Source organism: Nelumbo nucifera, chromosome 7 (genome assembly GCF_055504915.1).
Source record: "Nelumbo nucifera cultivar China Antique chromosome 7, China Antique-T2T, whole genome shotgun sequence".
Classification (NCBI taxonomy): domain Eukaryota; kingdom Viridiplantae; phylum Streptophyta; class Magnoliopsida; order Proteales; family Nelumbonaceae; genus Nelumbo; species Nelumbo nucifera.
The window spans coordinates 33,527,802-33,555,305 of NC_142655.1; the positions used below are offsets into that span (position 1 = coordinate 33,527,802).

Consider the following 27,504-nt stretch of genomic DNA (forward strand, 5'->3'; position numbering starts at 1 on the left):
AAGAATACATGTAATGTACAACATTTACTATACTAACAAGATACATCAAGTCACAGAATCTCCACACTCCCCCTCAAATTGATGTATAGACATAAACATTAGTTTGCCTATAGGAAAGAGGTGTCGAACTCTAATCATAGCCTTGATGAAGATATCAGCAATCTGCATGTCCGAAGCTACATGAGGAAGTGATATAAACCCAACAATGAAAAGATTTCGAGTAAAGTAGCAATCCACCTCGATGTGCTTGGTCCTCTCATTTAAGACGGTTAGATACAATCTTGATGGCACTCATAGTGTCTACATAGAGAGGAATAGGAATAGGAAGCTGAATACCAAGATCCATAAAGAGAGATTATAACCAAACAATTTTTCACTGCAAACAAAAGACATTGCCCTATACTCTGCTTCAGTGGAAAACTTGGAGACTGTCTGTTGTTTTTTAAGCTTCTAAGAGATGAGAGAATCACCCATAAAGAAACACCACCCAAAAGTGGACCTACAAATGTCAGGACAACCAGCCTAATTTGCATCAGCATATGCTTTCAACCAAATAGGGGAGGAGGAGAAGAAGAACAGCCCCTGAGAAGTTGTGCCCCTAACATACCGAATTATGCGAAACAACAATCATATGAGGTTGACGAATAGTAGAAACAAATTGACTAACAACCTGAACAGCATGAAAAATATCAGGTCGAGCCATAGTGAGATAAACGAGAGATCCCACAAGTTAGCGATACAAGGTAGCATCGGGAAGCAATGGACCTTTAGATTTGGGTAACTTAATATTCTGCGCCATAGGTGTATCAACATGTTATCAATAATACCAGTAAGTTTAACAAGGTCAGAGGCATACTTCTATTGACAAACAAAATACCCTTGATCACTACGATGAACTTCCAGACCCAGGAAATAGGAGAGGGGGCCTAAATCCTTCATGTGAAAGGAATTATGAAGTAACAACTTCAATTCACAGATACCTTCACCATCATTCCTAGTCAACGACACGTCATCAACATACAATAGAAGAATGGTAATACCTTGATGTCGTCACTTAATAAAGAGAGTGATTAGAGGAACTCTGGCTATATCTACAATACACGGATACCTTCACCATTATTCCTAGTCAACAACACATCATCAACATACAACAGAAGAATGGTAATACCTTGAGTCCATCACCTAATAGAGAGAGTGATCAAAGGAACTTTGGCTATATCTAGCAGCAACTACATCTTGAAAGTATTCAAACCATGCATGGGGAGCCTATTTTAGACCATTTAGAGATTTTTTTGAGGTGACATACTAAAGAAGAACCATTGCATTATCCAGGAGGAGGCTTTTTGTAGAATGTCTCCTTCAACTAATCATGAAGAAAGGCATTCTTCACATCTAACTAGCAAATGGTCCAAGATTGGACAAAGGAGAATGCTAAGAGAACATGGACTATATGGTGATCTTTGCAACAGGAGCAAAGGTTACTTCATAGTCGATGCCACACTCCTGACTATATCCCTAGGCAACTAAACGAGCCTTGTATCGATCAACAGATCCATCAGGTTTTAGCTTAATGTTGTAAACCCAACGGCTCCCAACAATAGAGGCATATGGAGGAGCAGGCACAAGGTCCCAGTGTCATTCTCATGTAATGCATGAATCTCTGCATCCATGGCTTCCTTCCAATGAGAGCTACGACAGACTAGCCTCTTGGTAGGAGTGAAGAATATCTGTGGAAGATAAGAGTCATAAGACAACAGACAAAGAGCTAATGGTTCAAAGGAAAATCATAGCGATCAGGAGGTCTAGATATACAAATAAAACGACAAAGGGGAACAAAGGTAAGAGTAGTATCTGAAATAGATGTATCACTTACAGGAGAGTGGTGAGATGATGATCTGAATCAGGAGGAAGGGGAGTGACAGGCACAGGGACTAGAGCATGTAATTGCTTGTGAGAGAAGGCGACAAGGTCCTTCTTAGTAAAAAGAGGTGGAGCATCCTACGAATCAAAGTTTGGCAAAACAGAAACAGATGGTATAGAAAATCTAGCAATTCCAACAAAAAAGGCAATATGCTCAAGGAAAACAACATTACATGAGATATGAATACAACGAATAGAGGGATCATAGCAAAGAAATCCTTTGTGGTCATGATTACAACCCATAAAAGCACAAATGACACACTGTAGACAATTTAGAACGTTTGCGAGCGGGAAGACGAACCAAGCACACATCCAAAAACATGATGCATAGATAAATCTAGACAATGACCAAACAACTTCTGAAAGGAAGACATATTACCAAGAACATAGGAAGGAATATAGTTGATCAAAAACACAGTTGTACTGGCTGCCTCTACCCAAAAAGAAAGTATGGGACTCTTGCAATACTAAGGATATGTCTATTCTTGCGCTCAACCACATTGTTCTATTGGGGAATATTTGGATAGCATTGTTGCACTTGATACCATGATTCTTCAAATAGGATAAAAAGTCTCCATCAGTATATTCTCCCCTTGAATCTAAACAATGAATATGCACTTGTGATGAAACCGAACCCGTACCATAACATGGAACAACCTAAATGTTGGGAATACCTCTAACTTGTGGAAAATAAAGTATGCCCACATGTACCTTTTACAATCATCAATGAACAATAAAAAATATTTGTATTCAAGTTGAGAAGTGATAGATGTAGTCTAGACATCACTATGAATAAGCTCAAAGGGAGAGGTAGCATGCTCAAACATGCGAGGAAAAGGTAAAGTACAACTCTTACTTAAACAACAAGAAATACAATATGTATCAAAAGTCTACAAGAAAGGAACTTTATTCTTAATAAGACCTGAATAAAAAAAAATTAATTTCTCAACATGTACATGACCCAAATGTTTATGCCATAAATCCCAAACATTATTTCTATGATTCAGAAAGGAACTAGAAGTGAAGGAGCTGAAGTAAGTTGATGATGCTGTTGTTTGAGACTTCTCGAACTCCAATGCAAACAGATAACCCAACCTGCACCCCTTCCCCTTTCACCTTCCCAGTGTTTCGGTTATGAATCAAACATCCATCATGAGAAAATGTGAGAATGTTACCTTCGTCAACTAATTGGACAACAGAAATCAGATTATTGAGATTAGGAACAAGAAAGGTCTTGGTAAGAGGGAATGACACAATGGCTGAAAGCTTAAGATACAGACTGCAACCAATGATGTTTAACTTTTCACCATTGGCAATAACAATATGTTTGTGATGGGTTTCAAGAAGGTTACTTGGTTGGTTAGGGTAGGATCCTGTCATATGGCTAGTAGATCTAGAGTCAATGATCCAAACATGAGAAGGAAAAGAACAATAACTGGAGAACTCACCAGATAAGCCAATAGCAGAAAAGGCAGAAGAAATAGCAGATGTTACCAATAACTGGAGAACACAATCATAGATGCCGGAGAATCACCACCAATAGAAGATTTCTTACTTCAATGTGCTACAACAATAGTGTCAATCCGATAAGTTGATCCATCGAATTTCACAAGAATAATATCAACTCTATCAAAGGCCATTTCAGCAAAGAAACAATAGTCCAATCACAACAATATCAGAGAAAACCAAATGTAGCAACAATCCACTCTAGTCCAGGGGGATAGAAAAGAATTCCAGTACTAGAGGAAGTCAAGAGACTCCACAAAATACCACAAACAACTTCAGAAATCGAGAACTCAAAGTTGACAGTCCAAAAAAGGAAAGTTTTAGGACTGTCGAATCTAAAAACTCTCAACTATCAATCTAAAGTCTGAAACAATTAAATGGGAAGCAAGAGAACCAATGGATGACATCAGATATAGGGTTATAGGTCGATTGAATCAGCCGATTGAGAGAAAATTGTCATTTACCAACATATCAGATGTCTTTTCCAAGAACAAGGAGGTACCTTGTGCTGATCAAAACAGCCCTCAGAAAAACTCCAAACTAGAAACTGAGTGTAAGGTTAAAATGAGCTTGAGAGAGCCCTTCAATCTGGAGAGAAAAACCTGTAGAGACTGAAATCTAGCCATAGGGCTATTTTTGTACTTTTACTTTTCTTTGCTGTATATCTATTCTTTGTATTATCTCTCTCTTGTACATTAAGAGCAGATTTGTCCTTTTACAACTTAATATAAATATATCTTTTAGGGTGCCAACTGACACAAGGTGTCACACCCACCATTCGGCTGTTCTCTCTCTGTCTGTCTCTCTCTTTCTCTGACTTTCGAATTGACTCTAACATGGTATCAGAGCAGGTCACGACCTGAACTTCACTCAACACCTCGGCTACTACTGATTCAAGAACTCCATAACAGTATTTGGAAGTTCTTAAGTATCATCTTTTCTTCTCTTCTTGGATCGGCTATAGATCTGAACTCTACAGATCTGTTTTTCGGACTGTTGCGCCACTGGGTTCAATCTTTTTTTTATATCTCTCTATAGAGACATCGGATCAGCCTGAAATTTTTGATTTGGTGTCGCCCAAAGCAGATCTATTGAACATCTTTGGTTTGGTTTGGATCGGATTCGTCTTCGAGGGGTTTTGATCCACTTTTCGGTTCAGCAGAACTTTACAGTTGCCTTTGTTGGACATCAGCCGAAAGGTATTCTTCTTTTCTTCTCTGGTTCGAATTTCTTTTGGTTTTTGGAAGTGTGTTGTTGCCCTTTGTCATTCGATGGCATCAGAAAGGATGGATGTTCTTCCTATCAAGTTCAACAGTACGAACTACGCACTATGGAAGTTCAATTTCCAGTTCCATGTCGAAGCTAAGGGTCTTTGGGGGTACCTAGATGGATCTGTGTCTAAACTTGATGACTCTAACACCAAGGGACTTAATTAGTGGAAGATCAACAACGCAAAAATTGCGCCATGGATTCTAGGCTCAGTCGAAACTGATATTGCTATCCCTATGAGAGGGTACAAGACAGCCTATGAGATGTTTCAATACCTTGAGAAAGTTTATCAGCAATCAAATACCTCTAGACAATATCAGATAGAGGTTGACATATTTTCTTACTATCAGGGAGATAGAAAGGTCCAGGAGTACTATGTCGGGTTCATTAACCTTTGGACAGAATATGAGTTAGTTCACATGGGAGATGATCCTTCAGACTATTGTGTTAAATACATGAAGGAACACTTCGACAGGAGAAAAATTATGCATTTCCTAATGCACCTAAGGCCAGAATTTGAAGTCGTCCATTCTAATATCCTAAGCCGAGGAACACTTCCTAACTCAGATACTATTCTTGGGGAGATTTTGAGGGCAGAAACTAGATTGACTACTCAAACTACATTGGATGGAAGGAAGGATTCCAACATTGATGCCGTCTTCTTGGAAACTAAACCAAAGGGGAAGAAGGATTTCTCCTCCCATTGTAAGAAGAAAAACACATGCACCTATTGCAAGCAGGTCGGCCACATCATCATTGAATGTCCTACCCGGCCGCAGAAAGGTAGTGGTCCAAATCAGAAGAAAGGGAACTACAAGGCTTATCAGACTGTTGTAGATGGTTCAGATGCCTCCTCTATCACTTCTGTAGCTGGACAAAATGACACCTCCAATAGTATGTCTGAAGAAAGGATTCGACAGCTCATGTCCTCAGTCATCTCCTCAGCGTTTTTTGCTACCGGTCTGTCTGGTAAGTCACCGACCTATTGCCCTTCACCGAACCACCTCTGGTATATAGACTCAAGAGCCTCTAACCACATGACAGGGGCTACTCTTAGTCAGTATCCCAAACCCCATCTTCCCAATAGACATTATTACTGCAAACGGTGAGAAACTTGACATACTTGGTTGTGATGATTTGTACTTATCTACCTCTAAATCATCTTCGTTTCATTTATCCAAAACTCTATTTGTACCTAAACTCACCACTAATTTGATTTCTGTTGGCCAACTTGTAGAGGAAGGTAATAATGTCTCATTTACTTCTGATGGTTGCTTGATACAAGACCAGCAAACTGGGGAGGTGAAGGGGAAGGGGTGTAGACTGGGAAGACTCTTTGCCTTGGAGTTTGAGAAGAATAAGATTGATTATGCTTTTACTTCTTGTTTGCTTTCTACTACTTCTAGTTCTGGATCTTTTAATTGTAATAATGATTGGCATTTGTGGCATAGACGCCTTGGCCATCCTTTTTCTAAGAAACTTGATCAGTTATTTGCTTCTAGTAGTTTACCTGTTTCTGTTGTTTCTTTTAAGAATGTGAATAAAGATTGCATTACTTGTGGTTAACGTAAGAGTCATATTTTACCCTTTCCTTTTTATTCTGAGCATGCAACCGTTCCCTTTCATTTAATACATAGTGATGTCTGGTCGTCTCCAGTTGTTTCACAGCTGGGATACAAGTATTTTGTAACCTTCATTGATGACTGGATTCCTTTTACTTGGGCTTATTTTCTTCGAAAGAAATCTGAAGTGTACATTGTTTTTAAACACTTTCACGCTTATGTAATTACCCAATTTGATGCTCGAATTTGTGTGTTAAGATCGGATTCAGGGGGAGAGTATATTGATGGGGATTTTCAGAACTACCTGAAACAACATGGAATTCAACCCCAAAAATCTTGTTCGGGCACCCCACAACAAAACGGGGTAGCAAAAAGGAAGAATGGGCACATCTTGAGTGTAGTCAGAACCCTTTTACAGGATTCCCATGTACCCTCTTGGTTTTGGGTGGAGGCGGCCAGCACTGTTATGTATCTCATAAATCGTCTTCCATCATCTGTTTTGAATAACTCCTCTCCTTTTCAATCTCTTTTTCACAAACCTCCAGACCTATCCATGCTCAGGGTTTTTGGTTGTGCTTGTTTTGTCCACCTTCCACCCCATGAACGCACAAAGTTAACTACACAAACAACTTTGTGTGCCTTCATGGGGTACAGTTCTGAACATAAAGGGTTCCTTTGCTATGATCCCTTGGTTCGTCGCTTTCGAATCTCTCGTAATATAGTTTTTCTTGAAAGTGTCTTTTTTTGAACATATTGTGAAATTCTCATCTCCTATTTCCTTATTGCACAGTTTTGATTCTACAGGCACCTCAGATATTCCATTGTCACCTCTGCAACAGCTTCAGACATACTTCAGGAAGCAACGACCTTCTTCAGTCTCCATCCCCCCTTCTGCTCCACCTCCAGTTGCTGATCCGATCACTCCAGCTCCCTCAGTAAGTGTACCTGACCTTCCTCTTAGACCCGCTTTACGTCGTTCTACTAGAATCTCTCGACCACCTAATTGCTATGGTTATTCACTAGACCATAGCTCCTTTTCTGCTATTTTATCTACCATAGACATTCCCAGACCTTACCAGCAGGCCATAGCAGAACCACACTGGAAAGATGCCATGGATTCTAAGATTCGAGCCCTTCTTGAGAATGACACCTAGGACCTGGTTCAAGCTCCACCAGAAGCCTCTCTCATTGGAAGTTGATGGGTCTATTCTGTGAAACTGAAATCTGATCGGAGCCTAGATAGATATAAAGCTAGACTTGTTGCACAGGGATACAAACAGGAATACGGGATAGACTATGAGGAGACCTTTGCTCCTGTATAGGATACTGTACAGATCCGTAACTTGTTTGTCGTCTGAAAAAGTCACTTTATGGCCTAAAGCAAGCCCCTAGGGCATGGTTTGAAAAGTTCAGATCCGTCATCACCAATGTTGGCTTTACCCAGAGTCTTTCTGATCATTCCTTATTCATCTTAAGGAGGAAGCAGGGAGTAACAATGTTACTCCTCTATGTTGATGATATACTCATTATAGGGGATGATACAGAAGGAATTTCTAGGCTACAATAGTTACTTAGTGAATCCTTCAAGATGAAGGGCTTGGGACCTTTGACATATTTCTTGGGCCTGGAAGTGAGCAGAAATTCTCGAGGCTACTTTGTTAAACAGAAGTATGCGGTTGACCTGGTTAAAATGGCAAATCTTAGTGACTCTAAGATTGTGGACACTCCACTAGAACTAAACCTGAAACTTAGCAAAGATGATGGGTCTCCCCTTGAAGATCCTACCCTTTATCATCAACTAGTGTGAAGTTTAATCTATCTCCCCATGACTCGGCCAGACATATCTTATGCAGTTCAGATAGTAAGTCAGTTTGTTTCTTCTCCGAGACAACCACATTTATTTGTAGTTCATCGGATTATAAGATATGTGTGAGGCACACTGTCACCTGGGATATTCTTCTCCTCATCATCTCCCATTCATCTTATGGCCTATGTAGATGCTGATTGGGTTGGATGCCCTGACACCTGACGGTCCACTACTGGCTGGTGTGTCTTCCTAGGCAACTCCCTTATCTCCTGGAAGTGCAAGAAACAAGCTATTGTGTCCAAATCTTCCACTGAAGCTGAATACAGGGCTATGTCTTCCGTGTGTAGTGAGATCATATGGCTTTGGGCTCTTCTATTTGAAATACTAAATGAGCCATCGTTGTTTGTTCCTCTTTATGCAGACAATATCAGTGCAATAAAAATTGCATCCAACCCCGTCTTCCATGAGCGCACCAAACACATAGAAGTTGATTGCTACTTCATTCGTGATCTCCTTCTTGAGGGTACCATATCTCTTCCTCATGTCTCTTTCGGGCTTCAACTAGCAAACTTGTTAAAGCAATGACACGGGCTCGGCATCTATTTCTCATGGACAAACTTATGCTTATTCCTAGGCATCAGTTTGAGGGGGAGTGTAGAGACAGTGAAATCTAGTCGTAGAGCTATTTTGTACTTTTACTTTTCTTAGTTGTATATCTATTCTTTGTATTATCTCTCCTGTACATTAAGGGCAGATCTGTCCTTTTACAACTTAATATTAATATATCTTTCAGGGTGTCAACTGACACAAGGTGTCACACCCACCATTAGGTCGTTCTCTCTCTATCTGTCTCTCTCTTTCCCTGACTTTCGAACTAACTCTGACAAAGCCTAGATCATGGGCTGGTGTAGAATGCCTGAAGTCCAAAGCTATTGCAGTCCAGAAAGGAAATTGTACACTATTGCCACCCCAAGAAGAAAATCAGAAATTCGAAAATTTCACCAAATCAGATGCTATATGTAGGGTGAATAGATCAGGTCAAGGCAACACTAGATCTGAAGTTTGGCCTCAAACCAAGGTCTCCCAAGAGAGATCTAATAAAATCTCTCTTGTTGGTTGTGCAAAGTAGACTGAACAGCAATTAGGGTTGATCAAAACAGCCTTAATCTTTCTCAAGGAAGAGAGAGAAATAAATCCTAATAGGACAATAGGATTAGTGCTTCTCGTGAGAATCAAGAGAAGAGAAAATAGATTAGAGAGCAACCTGCCCTGATAACATTACGAACACCAAATCGGTTGAGAACTCAACAACTGAAATACATTTAGATGTTTAAACTCTGGATTGACAGAAATCCAGGATATCAGTTTACTGCCTACCGCCTGTCCTATCTCCTCAGGGCTTTTCACTTTTTGATTAAATATTCTGTTGTTTCTCTCAGACCAAATGGCCCAGAGCACTGTTGCTGAGTTAGTACTCCAGACTAGCTTTCCTTTTTTCTTCAAATTACTGATCTTCCAGCTACTGAGCACCTCCTTTACAGATTTAAGCATGACCCAACAAATCTCCACTGCCCGTAAGAAGTGGTTCCACACCTAGGCAGCAACCGGGCAATGAACACAAAGGTGATCAGCAGTCTCTGAGTGTGAACCACAAAGAGCACGAGTCATCAATTATCTGCAAGCCTCTTCTTTCTAGGTTGGATCTGGACAGGCATTTATTTAAAGCCATGGTCCAGACAAGGAAGTTCACTTTTGAGGGACTAACTGAGTTCCAAATTTGCTTAGATGGAAAGTCTCCCACTGCAACCCTACTACTGAGTCTACTGGCCATTGATTTTATTGAGAAGCTACCCTCTTTAGACCACTTCCAAGTCCACTCGTCCTCCTGAATATAGTCAATACTCTGAGCTTGCAAAATTTCCAGCAATCTCATAGCTTCTTCCATTTCCCAATCAAAAAGAATTCTTCTAAACTGTGGAGCCCATGTCACCTCAATTCCTGAGAAACTGTAAGAATTGGCAATCGAAGCATTCTGATTGGAGGCACATTGATAAAGAGTAGGGCAATCTTCAGCCAAAGGGTGATCTAAGTACCAAGGATCCTTCCAGAATCTAATTCTGTCTCCTATGCCTACTTTGAAGCTTACACCCTCTCTAAAGGAAAATATCTCATTATGCCTTTCCATAAAGAGCAGCCCCAATTTGTAAGGGGATCCCTTGACCTCTAGTTTTCCCATTCTACTCCAAACTTGGCAGCTATCAGGCTTCTCCACTAGGCACCCCTTTCTGTGGCAAACCTCCAGATTCACTTACTAAGAAGAGCCGAATTTGTCACCTTTATCTTCCTTAAACCCAGACCCCCCCTTCTTCCATAGGAAGGCATATTTGCTCCCATTTGACAAGATGAATCTTCTTTCCTTCCTCCCAACCCCTCCACAAGAAATTCCTTTGGAGAGTCTCCAATCTCTTAGCCACCTTTGTTGGGATAGGAAACAGGGAAAGAAAATAAGTGGGGAGATTTGAGAGGGTACATTTTAAAAGGGTTACTCTTCCTCCAAAAGACAGATATTTTGCCTTTCAAGTGGACAACTTTTTTTCCAATCTTTCTATTACCGGGTCCCAAATGGCTGAAGAGGAACTTTTAGCTCCCAAGGGCAGTCCCAAGTATTTTACAGGGAGCTGTTCCACCCGACAAGCCATAACATTTGCGCATTCCTCCAATTTAGGAACCTGACCCACTGGAATAATTTGGTTTTTGCTGAGGTTGACTTTCAGACCTGCCACTACTTCAAACCAGCTGAGAATCCCTAGTAGGTTCTCCAACTGCTCTTGGGAAGCATCTATGAAATATAAGGTGTCATCAGCAAATTGGAGGATATTGACTTTTTCCTCCCCTGGGAATATAGTAAACCCTTCCCACAGACTACATTGAGCTGCCTTCTGACTGAAGAGAGATAAGACCTCAGCAATACAAATAATGAACAGAGGAGAGAGGGGATCTCCTTGCCTAAGCCCTCTGGAGCTCTCAAAAAAACCTGCAGATTGTCCATTTAACAGGATGGAAAATTTTGGAGAGGATACATAAACTTTCATCCAGTTCCTCCATTTTTTACCAAAATTCATTTTTTTTTTCAAGATACTATCTAAGCATCTCCAACTTACATGGTCGTAAGCTTTTTCTATTTCTAGTTTGCACATCAAACCCGGTCTCCCCTCTCTCTTTCTTGAGTCAATCAATTCATTTGCAATGAGAGCTGAATCAATAAGTTGTCTTCTCGGCACAAAGGCACTTTGAGTGCTTGAGATCACACTACTTAACACTTCCTTCATCCTTTCAGCTAAAACTTTAGCCAGAATCTTGTAGAAGCTGTTCAGAAGACTTATTTTCCTGAAGTCTTTTAACTGCACAGCCCCCTCAATTTTGGGTATAAGAGTGATAAAAATGTTGTTCAAGCTTCTTTGCAATGAAGCACTTGAGTGGAAGGCCTGAAAAGTATTTAAGATATCTTGCTTCACAAAAACCCAACACTTGACATAGAACATGTTGGAAAAGCCATCCGGCCCAGGAGATTTCTCATTCTCCAAAATGTTGATTGCTGACTTAATCTCCCCTCCTCAGTGAAAGGTCTTTCAAGGGAGCACCTTTAATCTTCACTCAACCTCTTAAATGGGAGATTTAAAGGGAGAGGTTTACACTTCCAATTCTCCTTATAAAGATTTTTATAAAAAGAAGTTGCAATAACTTTAATTTCTGCAACAGATTCTCCCACCTTATCGTCCCAAATTAGTTTGCTAATTGAAGAATTTCTGATTCTAGCATTTGCCATCTTATGGAAATAACGAGTGTTCCTGTCCCCTGCTTTAAGCCAGATTGTCTTAGCTCTCTGTCTCCACTTTATTTCCTCCTTCACTGCCAGTTTGTCAAAAACAGATTTTGACTTTAACATGAGAACACTGTTCTCTATAAAACTAATTTAAGAAATAGAAATTGACCCAAAAAACTTCTAATTGATTTAGAACTAAGACAAACCTATAGAGGCACTCAAATTTGTAACTCATTACAAATCCTATTAAAACTAACTTAATGTAAAGAAACCAGAAATTATTAAAATAGTAAATCATGATTTCACTATGAATCGTGCTTGCAAGAATTGCCATAAACCTAAAAGTTATTTATTATAGATGATAATGTTGATTTTTGCTAAGAATGGTAAATTTCTAAAAGCTCAAAAAATACCAATATCTTGATCACCCAAATTTCTGAAATTGCTGTAGGAATCAGAAAAGTGGTTTATCTCTCTACTGATTCTTTCGTCACTTAATCTGTATCATATTTCAAAACAACAATATCATTGTCACCTTTTACAGTGATCCAATTGTTGTCTTGGTTGATTTTCCTATTTCATTACTTATGGTGCTGTATGTTGGGCAAGCAAAGATAAGATGGACTTTGGCCCAAAACACAAAAGTGGCAGAAGGCAAAGAAAGTCACCTGGTAAAGCTTCTTTTCTCCTTAGTAGTTGGTGTGTTGTTGGAGATTGACATTCATCATACTGCCACAAAATATCACTAACAAGGATGGGAGGTCTGCATTTTAAAATAAAAAAGGTTATATAAACAAGTGATCAACAATATGGCACTAAGCAGAATGGAATCACAAAACAGGATTCATGTAGCCAACCCCATATTGTTGGGATAAGGCTTAAATGATCATGATGATATAAACAGGTGATCAGAAAACTTTTCCAAAATCTTCATGTTGAAGTAAATGTCATATCTTTCAAATTTTTCCAAAGAAACCATGATAAATGCATCTGCAAGATGAAAAGGAGAATCCAACACAACCTTAAAGTTACAAAGTAAAATACAACAATTAATATTTATGATGACCCTGAAAAGGCTCAAAACCTTTTACTAGTTCTGGCTTCTAGATCTCATTCACACAACCCTAAGGTCTTAATTTGAGCCTCACAACTAATCATGAGATCAAAACCTTTTATTAGTTCTGGCTTCTAGATCTAACTCACACTAGTGAGACTACATTGTATTTGCAAGATCCTCAACCCATGAGATCCTGTCACTGGATCTTGCTTGGTCTTGCAAAATCACGTTTCTGCAATCTTGTGAGCCCCCCAAAAGGGCTCCTGCGAGGCTGTCTTTCTGTGATATCGAGGTTCCAGTGACCTCACACTCCCAGTCGATGCCTCACTCTCAAATATATATATATACTCTCACATTAGCTCCTTGCTTAATTGATCCCCTCCTGATGAATGGTGCTCAAACTCAACTTCAACAGCTGCATCCTTGGAAATCCGGGGCCCTTGGGAGTGGATGGAGTTGTTAGAGATCATGGATGTAGTATCATACCAAGCTTTTCAGGTCTGGTGGGCCAAGGGAATTCTTTAAGGGCTGAACTTCTGGCCTTGGTTCAAGGTTTGAAGTTGTTGGCTAGGCAGGATTGACGGAATGTGGAAGTAGAGGGTGACTGTCAAATGGAATTATGTTGGATGACATGTCAAAGTCAAATCCCTTGGAAAATCAGACCTCTAGTCAGACTGGCTCAATCTCTAGGTGCTGCCTTGAATGCCTCATTCAAGTGGGAGCCTAGGAGTGCCAACATAATGGCTGATTCTCTGGCTAAGGCTGGGGTTGGAAAAGTTTGTTTAGATTGGGGATGCCCAGGTCCAGCTGCTAATTTGTAATAAGTAATCAGTTTTCTGTCACTTGTTTTTGTTTCTGTTGTTACTTGTGGTAAGGCTTCTCTTGGGTGGCTCAATGTTGTACCCTTTTTTTCTGCATAATTTGTGTGCGGTTTGGTATTGAATGAATAAATATATACCCTGTTACTTAAAAAACAAAGGCTTCCACACTTTAAACTAGTAAAAGGAGTTCCTTCAGAGCACTATGCCCCAGTCCAAAAAGGTCTCTTTAATCCTTACCTGAACCACAAATAGATTCTGCTCCAGTTGGTCCAAATTTTGGGCAGAAATCTCCAGAACTCTTTCTTGACTTCAATAACTAACTCTGAGATCTCCAAGAAAAACTTCTACTAACTGGGTGACATCAACCAAAGATGATCAGCACTTCAATCCTCCATACACCCTGCTGATCCTAGAGTGTACAAATTCAAGGAAGAGGAAAAAGAAAAAATTGTTGCTTCGATACCAAGATGTGAATCAGAAGTGTAATATGAGATTTAATCAAAAAAAGTTAGAGAATAGGAAAAAGAAGTTCCGACAAAGGAAGAAGAAGGTTTGAAGAATAGGGTGAAGAGGGAGGAGAATCTAATGTTCTCATTCCCCCTCAAATCCTCAATTGAATTTATCAAACTATTCATAATTGAATGTAAAACTAAATGGATGCCCCTATTAGGGCAGTTGCATATAAACTAAAACATAAAGAGAGCTGTAAGAGCATAAATAATAGTAGGCCCAAAGGATTACAAAGCCCAACAACCCCTCGGCCCACTATCCAAGTATTTCTACAAACTTCAAAAATATTAAAAATAAAATCTATACAAAAATATTAATATTTACAAATGCTATAAATTTATTATAACAAATCTGTATGAAATTTCTGATATTTTGATTTTTTTTTTTATTTTAAGTGGTCAAGATTTCCATTGAAGCCAACATTTTAAACCTTAGTTGGGAGGAGTAACTTTGTGGCACTTCCCTCCACTGAGGAATTCTAAAGTATATGGGTGTGCATTGATTCTTCTGTTTGTGTTTGGTTAGGTGTTGTGCTTTTTCGGTTGGCCTTAGCCTGTTTTTAGTGAAGAGAAAGTGTCATGAAAAAAAGAAAAGACATAGAAGATAACAGTGGGGAGAAAAAACAGTCACGCAACTGCAAGTCTGCAACCAACTATTATTTATTCTTAGAGTCGATTATAATTTAAATTACCAGACTACCCTTACATGAATTCTCCTTACACCTCTGCACCTTCAAATTAACACTGAACCAGTCCTTGTAGCCAACACACTTGGGAGATAAACCAGAAACTTTCACATGTACAGCACACTGCACACTTTTACACTGTCAAACAGCATACACAGGCTTCTTGATTAACACTTGCAGTCTTCATTCTTCACCAAACACAAGGTACTGTTATCAACAATATTCCCTCTGACCTGCTGTGTTCCACACAGCTTCAACTCTGAACACTATCATCACCAGCTACCATGTTCGTCTTTCAAAGGTCAATGAGGAAACTAAACTACAACCACAAACACCTTACAGTCACCAACCAAAGGTGACTATAAGTGAAAACAACAAGCAAAGTATTCACAAGTCTGAATAATTATGAGAAGGATGGATTCAGATCTGTGATATTGCAGGTCTTTATAAAAGAAAGAAAAAGACAGGTTGAAAGAAAGAGATTATTCCCAGGTTAAATTAGCTGAACTCTTTAGGTGTGTAGCAGACTGTGGAAAAAATACATGGGGCCCACACTGAGATTGAATGGTTGTGGGCCCCATGTATTTTTATGACTGGTGTGAAGTGTTATTATTGGTTCCACAGCCTACTAAACAGCTATTGCATTCAGCTAATCCTATCTCAGTTAATGCTTTGATACCATATCATAAAATATCAGAGCATAAAGTGAATAGTGAGAAAAATGCTTGTATAAGAGGAAAAGAAGAGAGAGGAGAGAGAGAGAGAGAGATGGTGGAGAGAAAATCAGTCTCCACCTACGCCCAACCATTACTTTTACTAGTTACAACTGAAATTACCAGACTACCCTTAAGTAATTTCAGAGAGATGGACAGAACTGCCTGCTGCCTACCCCAATTCATCCTACACTTGTAACATATTTAATAAATTTTTGAAACATAAACAAACAAATTTCCAAAAGGTTGTATTACCATTAAAAGGTTAGCTAATAAAGCATAGCACCTGAGACTAGGATGGAATGCTTGTAATAAAAATTTGCAGATAAATGAAGGATTCCTATGTGAAGAATTCTTGTAACTCAACGTACATTGCTGATTCTGGACAACGCTCCAAAATCAAATGGCGATCATCTCCATCACCAACAGAGTTATGGGAAAACCTAGGATTTGAAAGCAAATATTCCCATCATTGACAAGCCAAAGGAAAGAAAAGATTTATATTTGAGAAAATAGTTAGGAATCCAGAAAAAAATGGAAAAAGCAACTACATTCAGATAATGCATAAACAGGATGAGAATCTAACAAAAAAGTATTAAAAAGAGACATACCCAAAAATATCTGCAAGGCGATGGACAAGAAGGCGGTTGTAAGGACTCATAGGTTCCAGCTCCAGGACCCCATCTGGACTGCAATTACATGGTGTAAAAATACATTTCTCACATTCATATTTTACACATATAGATTGATTCCCAGTTTCAGAAATTATAGGAGCTATGGGAGAAAAATGACAAAGAAAGAAGGAACATGAAATGCATCTGTTTTATAAGACTGAGCATTTCATAAAACTTGGGCAATAAATACAGATTCACCCCCTTCCCCCAACCAAGGTTTGCAATTTCGATATTGACAAACATTTCGCTATTAGGAAATAGAGAAATATCAGAGAAATTTTGCTAATTTTTCTAAGATATTTGGAAATTTTAAAAATAAAATGAAAACTGATAAAAATGGAATTTTTATTAGAACTTTGGTTATTATGATTTATGCATATATATATTAATATGTAGGGATCACTTATTTGGAATTTTTATTAGAACTTTGGTTACATAAGAGCTATCACACATTTATTAAAGGGTATATAAAAACTTATTTAAGGGTTTAATCATAAACAAATAGGGGCTTATTAATAATTAGTCAAAGTAAATGACTTATTCAAAAATAAATAAGTCCTTATTAAATAAATAAGGACTTATTAATAATTACCAAAGGATTTATTATGAATAACAATTTATGAAGGGTTTATATGTGAAATTTTTTAGGGGTTATTTAGTAATTACATAGGGACTTAATCAGTATTTGAAATTTATAAAGATTTCTTGTAATTTATAAACTTTTAACTTAAACCTTCAGTTATAAACTTGCAGAGAAGGTGAAAAACTCTTTGGTTTCTCCTCTCTTCTGTGATTCAGCTGTGATCTTACAACGAAGATATTTGAACATTTTTTAATATGAAGAAATAAGGAATAAGCCAAAAGGAGAATCAAAGCTTGCACAAGATGATGCTTCCAACTTCCTGCTCGCAAATCACATCGTGTAGGGTTTTGGAGCTCACAAATCTGATGGATGGGGCTAACCAGATAATCAAGGCTTGAGCACTCTTTTTCCATGCATTTTCAACTTTAATACGAGTAAAAATGTATCAAAGACAAAACTCCATTTTTGCGTCCCTTGACCGAAAGGTAAAATTGCACTCTACAAGCCTTTGTTTCCCTCTTTCTTCTTCTTTCTCCTTTCTCTATTTTTTTCTCTTTTAATCATTTTATGAGGTATTTTACACTTGTGGCATGTTGCTGATTTAGCTCCCGTTTGTAGTACCTTTTTGTTTTTTCCTTTTAGTTTAATAAAAAATATTAGATGGTTTTAACGAAATTTTAGCAATATATCGGCGATATAGGGAAAAAACGATTACATGATGGTATTATATCACCCCTAGCTATCTTCCAATATATTGGCGATATTTTGGCGATACTACAAACCATGCTCCCAACAGAATACACACAGACAGCCTGAAACAAGAGCTAAGGTATTATCAACAAAATGACAATGCACAAATCACTAAAAAGTCAAGAGCGTTAAACAGATAAATGACAGGAAGGAGGGAGGAAATCAATAAACTGACATTAAATATGATCAAGGTATATCTATTAAATTTTGAGTATTCATTTGATTCTTCTCAAGCTGTGAATATCCTAGAGCATTTTATGTGTAGGGAAAAAAATTCTGAGAAGCCTTTTGAAAAAGCATAAAGAGAATAACTGCTCAATTAGGCAAACCTGATATTTCGAAAGTGTCTTTACCTCAAGTTATGTACCTAGTTGTAGGGAACTACCATTGCAGTGGGAAAGCCATTTTCTATTGGAAATGTGGTTTTCATGTCCTCATTTAAAGCCAAATATCTTTGCACATTTGTCCTTTTTTATGAAAAAGGTGAAGTAAAATTTTATTGATCTGAAAATGAAATGATACAACAAATGGAAAGGGGTGCCAGTGCCAACAAAGAAAACCCAGCCTCAACTACATCAACCATCCCCATAACAATAGACAATTATAGAGTCGACTTGGGGACTGATCAGCAAACTCTTTGGATACAGAAATCCAGGAACCAATATTCTGCAAACCACAAAGTTGATGACTTGCTTAGAAACACCCTTCTATTCCTTTCAGTCCAGATGGTCCAGGTAATAGCTGCTCGGACTTTTCCATAAATGAAGCATTTATCATATAGTTATGCATCATGCATAACAAGGTCCTAAGGTAATATTGTATAATATTTAAGGCAGAGGGGAGAAACAGAAGGATTCAAGTTGGTGACAAAATGGAAGAAGGAAATCAAGGTTGAGGTGAAAAGTTTCTATTGAAAATTTGAAGATCAGAGGAAAAACATTGCTGAAGTTCAGAGAAGAGAAGAGAGCAAATGTTTTTCTGGTAAGGGATGTGGTGAGTTGGCTAAAGGGATTCCTCAATGTGGCAATGCAATCAGTCAGGCGCCAGGCTGGAGGAGCATTCTGAAAACGGAAGGGAAGAACTATTTGTCAGAACAAAGAAAAAACCTGAAAGGGTGGTTCCTCATGCTCATAGAGCAATTCAGACAAGGTCAAAGACAATTTGTATGTTTCCTGGAAGGTTGGAAGATGGTAGCAAAGTCTTTACATGAATACTTACAAAGGTGCAAAATGAGTCAAGAAGTTGAAGAAACAAGTAATGGAAATCAAGAGACCACACAAATCCAAAAATGAGGTGAAGAGTTGAAGGTATCTCTGGTTTGCTCTAAGATGGCTCTGAAAGTGGTTGAGTGCCAAGAGAGATGGGAGCAGAGAATGGAGGTTCCCATCAAGAAGGAGGTGGGGGATTGGCAAACAATTTTGGATGAGATTGTGAGTAGGCTAGAATTGAATGATACCAAAAACTTATTGTAAGAGGATGGATATGTTTAATTACCATGGCATCGCATCAGAGTATTGCAATTCCTTGGTATTTGGCCTCTGAGGTTCGCTAGTTGGCTGAGTCTCATAAAGGTATTTTCTGCCACATAGCCTCACAACACACATCAAATCCGCAGAACGGCAAATCCCATTACTAAGGTCTGGCCTTGCAACTCTTGTGTTCGGACAAAATAGTACTTTACATGTTAAAGGTATAGCAGCCCATATCCCACCACATGGTGAGATGAGGAAAACCACATAGGTTGGTACCTGGTCCTCCCCCTGGACATGCATCTTCACCCAAGGTGGTCCAAGATCCGGTGTTGCAACTAACAACCGCCTTAGAATATTCTGGAATGTTGAGGGTTGTTGATGCTCGGAATAGGCCGAGGACAACACTGTCAATTCGCTCCTAAGACGAGGTGTTGCTGAGTGGTCCGAGGTCCAAGGTGGCCAAGGACTAGTAGGCCGGTCCTGCAAGGAGTGAAGGAGGGAGGACGTTAGAGGCCCCGGGTCAGTACTCGAGGCGGAGACTCCAACGCTCAAGTTAGTACCAGGTGGTACGAGGTGGACGAAGCCTGAGGTATGAACACTCAAATGAGGCCACAAAGGAGAATAGGAGATCTCGAGTGCTTGCTCTTGAGTTCAGGTTCCAATCCCTTACCTTGAGGGGGCCACCTCCTATTTATACTTGAGGCTGCCTGGAGGTAGATGAGCCTGGACGTTTCGGATGCAGTTCGTATGCAGGGAGAGCGGCCATCGGATCTGTGCCATTGGTTCTGGAAAGCCCGTCGAGCACTGCTCTGCGTGCACGCTGATTGGATCCATTCTGTGTGTCGAAACCTAACGCATGCTGGCCTCCTATTGGACCGGACCACGAGCACCCACATCAAGGGTCATACGTGATTGCATGGCCAACTTTCCCTTTCCCTATAAATAGGGGATTTGGTCCCCTTGGGCAGGGGAACCTTTCAAAAACGTTCTCTCCCCACTTCAATGAGCTTTCATCGCCATCATAGTTGTTAATGCATCTAGGCAATTCTAAGCGACAGTAAGGCACCTAGGTGATACCCAAGCGATAAGAATTTCATTTAAAAAAAAAAACAACTAAGTTTTTCCTAGTTCTTTAGTTTCATATAAAATTTAGCATGCATATTAATTGGAAAATAACAATTTTATTTATTAATAACATTAAATTTCCTCTCAAAACATGGCAAACCAACATATCTAGGACAATAGTACTCCAATACTTCCAAAAATGGTTCTAATATAACAAGTATTTAAAAATGAAATTTCATTTAAATTAGCAACTAAAGAAGGTAATACTTTTATATGATAATAAAATTTAAGACAAAGAGTATGTAAAAGAGAAAATGAACAAGGGTGGAGCTGCTGTTTTATTTAATGTAAGAGAGAAAGATTATAAAAAAAGCAAAAAAGAAATAAACTTCTTTATATTTGCATTCTTTTTTTTTTTCTTTTTCTCTTCTCAAAACCTCTGGATTTTTTAAACTTCAATAGTAAAACTTTAAAACAAACTATAATGACATAAACACAAACAATATTAATAGAATGTAATAACATACATATTAGTAAGATGTAGCAATATGAATGATATTATAACAAGGTACCCACTTTGTCATTTTAGTCGCTTAGGCGGCACATTATCACCTAGATAGGCGCCTATTCACCTAGATAGGCACCTAATTACTATTATGAAGATGTTTAGGCAAGGCACCTAGCCAAGGGCACCTAATCGCCTTGTTGATGCCTAGGCGATGCCTTGACAACTATGACCACCATATCATCTTCAGCATCCAAGCTCAACTTTCAAAACCCCACAAACTATCCTTATATGATCCTTTTCTTGATGATCTTAATCAAGAATCTCTGGTTTTGGTTTTGATCTTGAGGAAGGATACCACCACAATGAGAAACTCCATGAGCAAATGAGCAACAGACTCCAGTAGAGGCAGTAGATCCAGCACCGCCAATGCCGGAGGTTGAATCTCCCTTGATTGAAGAGAGCCCAATGATAATTAGACAAGTTTGGAAGAGAAGCAACAAGAATGGTTGAATTGGTTGGAAGAGAAGCAGGATCAACTTTTCACTTGGCTACAAAAACTACTTTTAGCAACTGCAACAGCTATAGAGGCCATCAATGGCGGCGACAGCCCTAGTGACCAGAGTTTCGGCTCCACAAAGACCAGATCTGGAGCCTACAGTGTTCCCGCCTAGCTACCAAGCTTCCAATCCACCGCATTCCCCTGCAAATCAGCAGCAACAACTATCAAGGCCAGCACGCACCTCCCTGCAACCACCTTCTCTAGGCCAGTGCCCACTGTCTCTGGGGACATTGGATCTTGGATCTGCTGCGGAAGCACAGCAGTTCAGAGATCATTTGCAAAACATGACCAAGGAAGAGTTGATGGATCGTCTCCAGTCCATTATTGGATGTACTAGCAAAGCCAAATTCGCCTTGTATCAGCACCCCTCTCCCTTTAGAATCATGTAGAAACCATACCTTGGGGATACTATCCACCCTCTAGTTAGCAACTCTACAACAGCCAACATGGGAACATGCAGGAGCACATCAGTAAGTTTGAATATGCACTAGGTCCGTTCTCCAAATGGTAATCTGAAGGTAAGGGAGCTCTTGAGGACATTAACTAGCCCAGCTTATACATGGTTTATGAATTTCGCCGTAAATAGTATTCAACATTGGGAAGATCTAGTATAGAAGTTTCTAATGAAGTTCTTGAGGACATTAAATAGCCCAGCTTACCATGGAAAATTTGAGGAATGTCCGTCAAAGCAGCATGGAGGTACTGATAGAGGTTGTTATGCAATTCCAAAAGGTTGCAGTGTAACATTTTTTTTCTGATTTCTATGTTTTCCAGGATTTGACTTTTGGGAGAACGATTGGTACGGGTCTTGTAGTTGATGGTCTCTACATTCTGGATGAAGTTGCTGCTTTGGAGTCAAGTAATACAACAAGTTTTGTGAGTCAGTTTGAGAGTCCGTCTAATAAAGCCCAGCTTTTATTGTGGCATTACCGCTTGGGTCATTTGTCTTTTCTGTCTTTGGGAGTCTTGTTTCCAATGCATTTAAGTCAATGTCTGAGTCTTCACTTTAGTGCCCAACTTGTCCTTTAAACAAACATTGTAGAACAAGTTTTCCTCCAAGAAATAAAATTGCTGAGTTTCCATTTCAAATTGTTCACTCTGATGTATAGGGCCCTACTACTATTATTGTTGAAGGAGGTTACGGATATTTCATTAGTTTCACTGATGACTTCTCAAGATATACTTGTTTTTCAGCTTCCATACTTTGAACCTTTGACTCGAATTCGAATTTGAGAACAGACATCGAAATATTTGTTTCTGCTCCTATGAGAATTTGCTGATCCTGTGCAGCTTCTGTTCTGTTCAATGAGTTTTTTCCTTTTCTGCTATCCTCCAGTTTGCTTCTTCTCTCCCCTTCTACAATGGAAGATGATAAATCTGGTGAGGAATTAAATGAAGCACATCAGGTGACAGAAAGTCTGTTAGCAAAACAGATATCTGAGCTAGGTGAAGACCTTGCGAAACATGTGAGAATAATGGGCTCTTTCATGGAGATACCGGTAGAACCAATTGCTGAAGTGGAAGACCACATCCAGCGAACTCTCAGAGGATGTATCTTTCCTTGAATCCAGGTAGCGAAAGAAAATGTCAAGGCCTTTGTGAGAAGTGCATGGGCTCTTTGAGAGTAAGGATGATATGCAAAAGGTAGTGGATAGAGGGCCTTGGTTTATCCGTTCTAGCTGGATGCTGGTTGAAGATGGATAGATGTCAAACCTGGTAAAAAGGTAAAGATATGGCACCAGAAGGCTCTGGGTGCAGATGCATGATATCCCCCGTAGATTCATTTCGGACCATCACTACAAACTTTTTGCCTCTGCAACAGGAAGAGATTTGCCAGAAAATAAGGAAATTCAGATGAGTATTCCCACCAGAGGTAAGATGATTCATCTAAGGCTTGAAGTTGATCTCCGTAAATCTCTTTTCAGAGATTTCGCCCTCAACAACAATAACGAAACAACCTGGGTTCATTTTGCTTACAAAGGACTGACAAAACTATGTAGCTTCTGTGGTTTAGTCGGCCACTCTTGGAGAAAATGCATACAAATAACCCCCGGTACTTCTCTTAATCAGATTGCGAAAGAAATGGAAGATCGTATAGTAGACTCTCCGGGCGACTGGTAGAGAGCTGAACTTAAATCAGACCAACCTCTAAAGTATCCAGACCTTCGCTGAGGATACTCTCCTTGCCGGAAGTTACAGTTGGTCCACCGAGACTGGAATTCAGATGAAGACTTCGAAGAAGAAAGTGGCGCGGACAAAAAACAGAGACTGTCTGAAGGTACCCTTCAGCAGATCAACCTCTCTTCTGAGGAAAAGTCTAAAGGTCAGAAGTTGTAGCATGGAGGTGGCAAGTCGGGTGAGATCTTCGAAGCATAAGCAGAACGAGTCCAACTACAGTACAAATCACAAAAAAATAAGAATCACATGCAATGAGATTATAATTTGTCAGATAATTCAGAGAACAGTAAGGTGCATATATACTCCACCCTCTCCGGTGGTTTAACTCTGATTAATCAGACAACAGTAGCAAAAAGAAGAGGTCGTCCTGCTGGTTGGTAAGGTCTCCATCTGTCGTAGCAGAAACTTGGGATCAAATCCTGCCTGCACCTGAGTTGGGGGTGTTATGGGTTGGGGGATGGGCTACCCCCTGTTGTGTAGCCCTTCAGAACACATCAAAAAAAAAAAAAGAAGAGGTCGTTCTTTCAAGTGTGAAACCTCCCTCGAGGATTACCTAAAAGACAAATCCATAGGCAGATCCAAAGGAGCCACTTCACTAAAAATCTCAACCACTGAGAAAACCACTCAACCTGCAAATTTGGATTCCAATGCAAACAAGATGACAAAACAGACGAACAGTGCAGTCCCAGTGCTCCCATCAGAGCCCAGCCTGTTTCCCATTGAAGCTGAGGCGGCCCTCAAACAACTGGAACCTTTTGACAACTGGAGGATTCAGACTGGTGGAAGTATTGAGAAACTCTACCAAATTCCAAGCAGCAGCTTGCAGCTATAGCCACTCTGTTAATCCAGGTATTCGATACTCTCTATACTGTGTATTTTTCTTTAGTAGCCTCAATCTATTACATCTACTTTTACTTCTCTCTGCCTTCTTCTAGTTCTACTACTTTGGAAATGAAAATTATTGCTTGGAATGTTCGTGGGGGTGGGGGAAGAGAAACTCAATGTTCTATTAAAAAGATTTCAAATGATTATAACCCAGACTTCTTATTCCTCTGTGAAGCTAAACTCCCTCAGCAGGAAGCTTCAAAACTTTGTAAATGACGGAAATATTTTAACTTTAAAATAGTTGAAGTGCTAGGTCAAAGTGGAGGTCTAATCTGCTGCTGGAAAGATGGACTAAAAGTTGAATCTATTGATTCAAACAATAGACTTATTGAGCTGAAAGTCATACAAGGCCCACGAGGTAAAAGTTGGTCCCTTCTCTTCCTCTATGCCATCCAAGCAAAGGGTGATAGAGCTCTCTTCTGGCAATATTTCTCACAAAGCAAGAGCTATCTATTAGACAAACCTTGGATGATGATTGGTGATGTAAATGATATCTTGCTTCCAGAAGATTACGAAGGCTCAAGTCACCCCCCTCACATCTCTCTATCTCTGAAAGGCATTCTAAACACCTTCTCTCTCACTGAAGTTGGGAGTTCAGGCCCTTACTTTACTTGGTCAAATAAGCAGTTTGGAAAAAAGCTTGTTAAAGAAAGGCTAGATAGAGCCTTTGCTAGCCTTGACTGGCTGGACCTTTTCACAGAAGCCAAAGTCATAGTCAGTTACGATTCATTTGTCCCATGTTGGTAGTAATGGGATACTAACATGAGATATCCCACACCGGTAGTATGGAATACTATTGTGTGGTATATACGTGCTTGGGTTCCCTCCCTCTAACAGTTAGCTTTTAGGGGCGAGTTCTCCCAAGGCACATAACAAATGGTATCAGAGCCTACACCATGCCTCCCAGTTGTAATCGCGTGTCGCAGGTGGTGACATCGATATTGTTGTGTTCGGCCGGGACTAGGTGGACTAGTGCAAAGCAGCCTGTGTGGGCATCGAGACTGCGGAGCGTGGTGGAATGTTACAATTCATTTGTCCCACATTGGTATTATGGGATGCTAACGTGAGATATCCCACATCGGTAGTATGGGATGTTAGATAGTGTATGCCCTTAACTCCAATCAGACTGATGTACATGAACATTTATCTGTAAATGAATAAAGTACATTACTATTTCATGTTCATATTGGTATGTTTGTGTATTACCCCTTAAATTAGACACTTATAAGACTCGTGTTAGTTTAGAATTTTCTCAACCATTAGATAAACTTGGGGAGTTTATCCTAACAAGGCTAACATTGGTGTGTTGCCAAATAGTTGGAGCAACTTGTCTCACCTGCTAGGGTTAGACCCAAAGCACAAGTAGTGGGTGTTCGGAAGAAACACTGAACCCAGACAAATTTCCAGTTATACCTTGGACCTTGGAGATAGATAGGCAAAATTGAAAAGCTACACATAACCCAAAACTTGATTATGATACTGCACTAAGTAGTGGATCGGGCTGCATTTGATATGCCAACCAGTGAGATCCATCAAGGGTCAAATATCTGGGCATGTTGGGACAATTTGGGAAATTACTTGAGTGGATGATCATAGTGGTAGGATCGACCCCTTTGTCGGACAAAGTGAATATCAAGGTTTACACTCTCTCTAATGGAAACCCAAACTGATGGCAGTGGATTTCACCTGTGTTTGAAATCTGGTTTTGCAAAATATGTATATATATATTTTTATATTATTAATTTTATGAAAAAGGTTTACAAAAGGTTTTAATCTCGGGATCTATCTGAGCAGAGAGTGTAACACTGCACCTTGCAGCCAAAGGAGAAGTCCTTCCCTGTCGGGCAGTGTTCTGATGATTATGGGTCAAGATGATAAGTATAAGAAACCATTACAAGGCTGATTACCTAATGGGCTTTATCTCACATAAGTCCATTATCCTTGGGTCTTCATAGGGTGGCTGAACCCAAGGATCATTTAGGTGTAAATGTTGGGCCCAGACTGAGCCCATGTTGATTGGCTCAGGGGTTCACTACCCTAAGTAGTGAATTTGAACTAATCTATTTCAGAGGTGGGGTTGGACCCTCATGGACTTGTGTGAGACCTTTGTGGGGTCCCACGCCATATAATATCACGCCCAAAGTGGTCATGCAACAAATAGGGACGTGAGCCTTTAAGAGAAATGAGCCTAAGGCCCATTACTAATATGATTACTTAAATTTTCACATGACAACTTAAGTTGTCATGTGATTTGGGTCAAAACTAGGCTTGGATATGGGTATGGAGCATTTATCCTCTTAAGAGGATAATGTTTATCAAAAGAAAGGTTTGGATCATCTCTTAATTGGATTAAGAGTCTTGCTCCATAAAAAGATACAGAGAGAAGAGGGCGAATTCTTCTTGAATTCCTCTCATTCTTGATCTCTCTTCTTCTCTCTTGTCTCCCAAAAACCCTATCACGACCTAGGCTTTTCAATAACTGATTTCTATCAGTTTTCTCCAATGCTTTTGCAAGAAAAACATTGAAAAAATTCAGGCTCACTCATCCCACTCGATCCAAGTTAGTTAGATAGCAGATTTGCTAAAATCATAGTTGTTGAATCGATTTCTCCTGTACACTGCGCCATCTTTAGTTGGAGGACGATTTTGGGACTGATATTAGGCATGAACTACCACCTTGGGAGCTACAATTTATGGTCTCCATATCAGGTATAATCTCCTTTCAATTTGGTTTCAAACCTGGTCCGGTTAAGTGCAAGATCGATCCAAAAAATTCAGTTTTCAAATTCTTTGGGGAAAAAAACTTTCATTTTCTACCTATGTGAGCTGATCATGATGATTGTGAGAACTTGACTTTAAAGAACTAGAAAAAACATGTCCAAGGTTTGTTGGCCTATAAAATTATATGTAAATTGAAAAGTATCAAGGATGACCTAAAGAATTGGAACAAGTGCACCTTTGGAAATATAAATAAAAAAGTCAAAGATCTGGAGGAAGAGATTTAATCAATCCAACAGAACCCTCTGGACCCTTAAGCCACATGAAACTTAAAGATCTCAAAAATCAACAATCATTGGCTGACTTACGAAGAGAAGCTCTGGAGGTTAAAATCTCGTGAATTATGGTTAAAAGGGGATAGAAACACCAGATTTTTTCA

At 39.4% G+C, this 27,504-nt stretch overlaps 1 protein-coding gene across 6 annotated transcripts in view; it reads right to left on the reverse strand.

Moving 5' to 3' along the window:
* The window catches only part of LOC104598296 (uncharacterized), a 34,476-nt gene that overhangs the window by 1,533 nt on the left and 5,439 nt on the right, over positions 1-27,504 (reverse strand). For 2 of the 6 annotated variants that reach the window (XM_088891368.1, XM_010260295.3), the window contains 3 exons: positions 16,285-16,362; positions 16,045-16,116; positions 12,556-12,650 (listed from right to left, as the gene is read on the reverse strand). In XM_088891368.1, coding sequence (XP_088747494.1) covers positions 12,556-12,650; positions 16,045-16,116; positions 16,285-16,334 — 217 coding nt within the window. In that variant the 5' untranslated portion in view covers positions 16,335-16,362. Of the gene's footprint in view, positions 1-12,555; positions 12,651-16,044; positions 16,117-16,284; positions 16,363-17,645; positions 17,743-21,943; positions 23,401-27,504 lie in introns of those variants that run through there. The other 4 variants (XM_088891367.1, XM_010260298.3, XM_010260296.2 and 1 more) reach the window with 4 other exon arrangements.